At 44.2% G+C, this 3,706-nt stretch overlaps 1 protein-coding gene across 1 annotated transcript; it reads right to left on the minus strand.

Annotated features, from left to right (window-relative positions):
* Positions 1–285: 285 nt before the first annotated feature.
* LOC147427035 (folate synthesis bifunctional protein, mitochondrial-like) lies at positions 286–3,388 on the minus strand. Its single transcript, XM_086498755.1, has one exon. The coding sequence runs from the start codon at positions 3,277–3,279 to the stop codon at positions 1,318–1,320; it is 1,962 nt and encodes a 653-aa protein (XP_086354881.1). The 5' UTR covers positions 3,280–3,388; the 3' UTR covers positions 286–1,317.
* Between the last annotated feature and the right edge of the window lie 318 nt (positions 3,389–3,706).

Below are 3,706 nucleotides of genomic sequence, written 5' to 3' on the forward strand. Positions count from 1 at the left end.
TTTGAACTTCAAATTCTCTCAGAACAGTCTCCTTATTCTTTAGAGGTGAAAACCTTACACTAATATACTTGACAAACCATTCTAGATGGCATAACATTAGCCTACCACACTTTTTTCGTGTGTTGTAGTGAAGTTTCACTCAAACCCGAGACAACTGCCAGCTAATAGATATAATGCAATAATTAACTAAATGAGAACGTCGCCACATCTTTAGCTAGACTTGTGCTTCGTATGTGTTAATCAATGAACCTAAAATGAGCCATTTGTAGCCCAATATTGAAGACATACACCAAAATTTTGAAAGCTTGCATAACACCAAAACTACATTGGCTGTTTTTACGAAAATTAGAACCTTGGATTTCTTACAAAAGCCAAGGGAAAATTCAATGACTTTGCACAGCAATCCTGCAAACCCAATGGCTAAGAAGGAGCTGCTTGTTCATGGCCAATTGTAGCCACAAAGTCTTATGCCAATTGACTAGATCTTGCCCTGATTCTATGCCCAAAGTTCAAACAAATGTCTTGGGTCGTAAATCTTACAAGTTTGTGTATTTCAACAGAGCTTGAACATGCTCCAAAGCTTCAGCTTGAACCAGCCTACAATAACCGTTGAATCACTAGCACTCCATTGCAACTTGAATATGACCTTACTGCAAAGAATAGCTTCAAAGTATCCCTCTCCTTCAGTAAGCTCAAAACCTAGTAATGAAAGCGACATATTTGAGCTCTCTATCCAAATGGACCAAAAATTTTCCAAACCTTGAACATTCAGTTTTATAGGCCTGCATGCCAACAGCAAATAACAATTTCTTTGCAAAAGCTACAAGGTGAGCTCTTGCCTATCATGTACTAGATGCTAGAGCACCCAAGGTCAAAGGGGCAGGTATATGCTCCATAAAGCCTCGAATTCATCCTATTGAAAAACTTCTATCCATATATGCATCATATTTGCGCCTTCACAGGGCGCAGTCAGAAAAGATGACCCTACTTTAACAAGGCACTGCACCAACACATCAAGAGATGCCCCATAGAATCTCCTTCCCCAAATTTCTCCCTGATTAGGGAAGTGCGAATATGCTCTTGGTGACACTGATCAACCAGCAACTTTCTTCGAATCACTGGTCTTTCAATCCTTGAAGTCACCCTTCACATCTTCGTCTTAAAAAATTTGCTTTACTGCCTTAAGTGGCAGACATGAATTATGTGGTCTCTGCGTCATTACTGACTTTATATAACACCTCTTGAACCAGCTTATGCATACCAATGTGTTTCCAGAGCAACTGTTTCAAGGTCAAAGTATGGGTAGCAGCAACATCATCAGTAAGCATCCTCCTGTTTGTGCTCCTTGGTCAAATCCTTCATCTTGAAAATAGCATCTGCAACACGAATAGCATCAATGCTTGCTTGCACATTATGCAGTCTCACAATATCCACACCTTGCGCAATTCCCGCAACCACAGCACCAATAGTAGCTGTATCGCGGTCTTCTGCTTTCTCACGGTTACAAATTTTGCCCAAAAATCGTTTCCTGGAAGGCCCAATCAACAAGGGTAGCTTTGTAGAAGTCAAGCTCCAAGATCCAAGACCTGATCTAAATGCAGATAGGTCCCCAAGAAGTTGCACATTCTGTTCAGAGGTTTTTGAGAATCCCAACCCAGGGTCCACAACTATGCGCCAAGCCGGGATACCTGAAGACTCTGCCTTTCTTAAGCTCTCACATAGCTCTACTGAAACATCCGAGCTTACATTCTTATATCGTATATTTTTCTCCTGCATCATAGTTTTAGGATCTCCTCTCATGTGCATAACCACATAGGGAACACCCAACTCAGCCACAGTCTTATACATGTCAGGATCAAGTGATCCTCCAGAAACATCATTCACCATGTGAACTCCATGCTTTACAGCCTCTCTTGCAACCTTCGAATAGAAGGTATCCACAGATAGCCATACAGATTCCATGGATGGAAGCTTCTTGATTGCCTCCACAACAGGTATCAGGCGAGCAAGCTCTTCCTCGCTCGTAAGCTTGGTGGCAAATGGCCGTGTAGACTGTGCACCCAAGTCAATGATGTCCGCACCTGCATGTACTAAAGCTTCAGCTTGGGAAACCGCATCCTGCACTGAGAAGTATTTACCACCATCGCTAAAACTATCGGGTGTCACATTAACAATGCCCATCACATACGTCCTATCAGACCACTGCCACAGCTTCCCTGCAATAGGGACAACATGCTTAAGACCATCTTGGCCCAATTGATTATCTCCACCAAGAAGCTGCCACGCACATTTGGCCTTTTCAAACCTCTTTGCCCAAAAATGACTGCCATTGCCGAGCTTTGTGTTGTGCAAATCCATCAATGGTGCCAAGACAAAAGGCCTTTCCCATATACGAGGATGTGGCAATGTGAGATTCTCGTCAGAAAACATCGTATCACCATAGAAAAGAATGTCCAGATCGATGGGACGTGGCCCATACCGAATGCCATTGGCTGCTCTGCCAAGAGTCCTTTCAATACCCTTCAAAACTCCAAGCAAAGAGCTTGGATCAAGCCTTGTACTTGCCCTGACAGCGGAATTGAGAAACTTTGGCTGATCGGTAACATATGCTGGGGCGGACTCATACAAGCTTGAATGGCAGATCACATCAACACCAGCTCTCCTCATCATGCTCAAAGCTTTGTCAAAGCTGGCAACCCTGTTGCCCATGTTGCTTCCAAGAGCAATGACCACTTCATGTTGCTGGGACGAAATGGAAACAGCATGGAAGGAGTTAATGGCTGAGGCAGAGGATGAGGTTACACCCCCGGTGGACTCATCTTGCAGATGGGGGCTTGGAGAATTGCATGCACTAAAAGGGTTTCCGAATATACCTGTGGTTTTGGTGTCAAAATCAACGTTTTGCGCAATCTGGCACCTTAGGGTTTCATCTGAAATCGTCGGCATTTTAGCTTCAGCAGAGAGAGAGCTTGAATCTGCGACCAGGTAAGGACGGAGGGGAGGGCAGAGGATCTCTTCTGGCGATGGCGATGCGGAACAGATCTGAGACAACAATGTGGGCGGTCTGATAAGGCGGGAACGGAGGGTTGACGCAAAGAGGGCGGCCTTAAAAGTGCGGGCGGGTTGGTGCATTTTCCTTGACGTGACGAGCGCTACATGAGGGGAAGCTCGCAAAAGCTGAGGGGGGAGGGAGACATGTCTCTTTGCATCGGCACCAGCGAGTGGTGGTGGTGGTGGAGGTGGGTATGCGATCACACCTTCACGCATCGCCTCGATCATGAAGTGGGTAAAGCTTTTACCATAGAAAGATACAGAGCATCCATTGCAAGGTTATTAACCTGGAGTCTGCAGATATGAAAGTAAGGCCTGTTCCATAAGACCTGCGTCACACAGGTCCGCCGCACGTGTGTGCAGATGCCCACAAGTGCTCGAAAAAACCTAGGTTTTGTGTAATCCCACTTTCAAATTTTGAAATTTACCTTTAAAAATAAACTTTGGAGGTGTAAAAAACCTACAAATTTTAGGGGATTTTAGTGTTTTTTTTTTTAAATACCTTCATAATTAAGCCAAAAACCTCTTACTTTTTGCACTTATAGGTTTTCTCAAGTTCTTGGAAATAAGTTTATTTTCGAGAATTGATGCCCACCTTATGGCCATCTCTATGCGCTTGACCTCTTTGCCCATCCCAATTAGTCAACACACATGC

Source organism: Adiantum capillus-veneris, chromosome 24 (genome assembly GCF_014529385.1).
Source record: "Adiantum capillus-veneris isolate H3 chromosome 24, ASM1452938v2, whole genome shotgun sequence".
Classification (NCBI taxonomy): Eukaryota; Viridiplantae; Streptophyta; class Polypodiopsida; order Polypodiales; family Pteridaceae; genus Adiantum; species Adiantum capillus-veneris.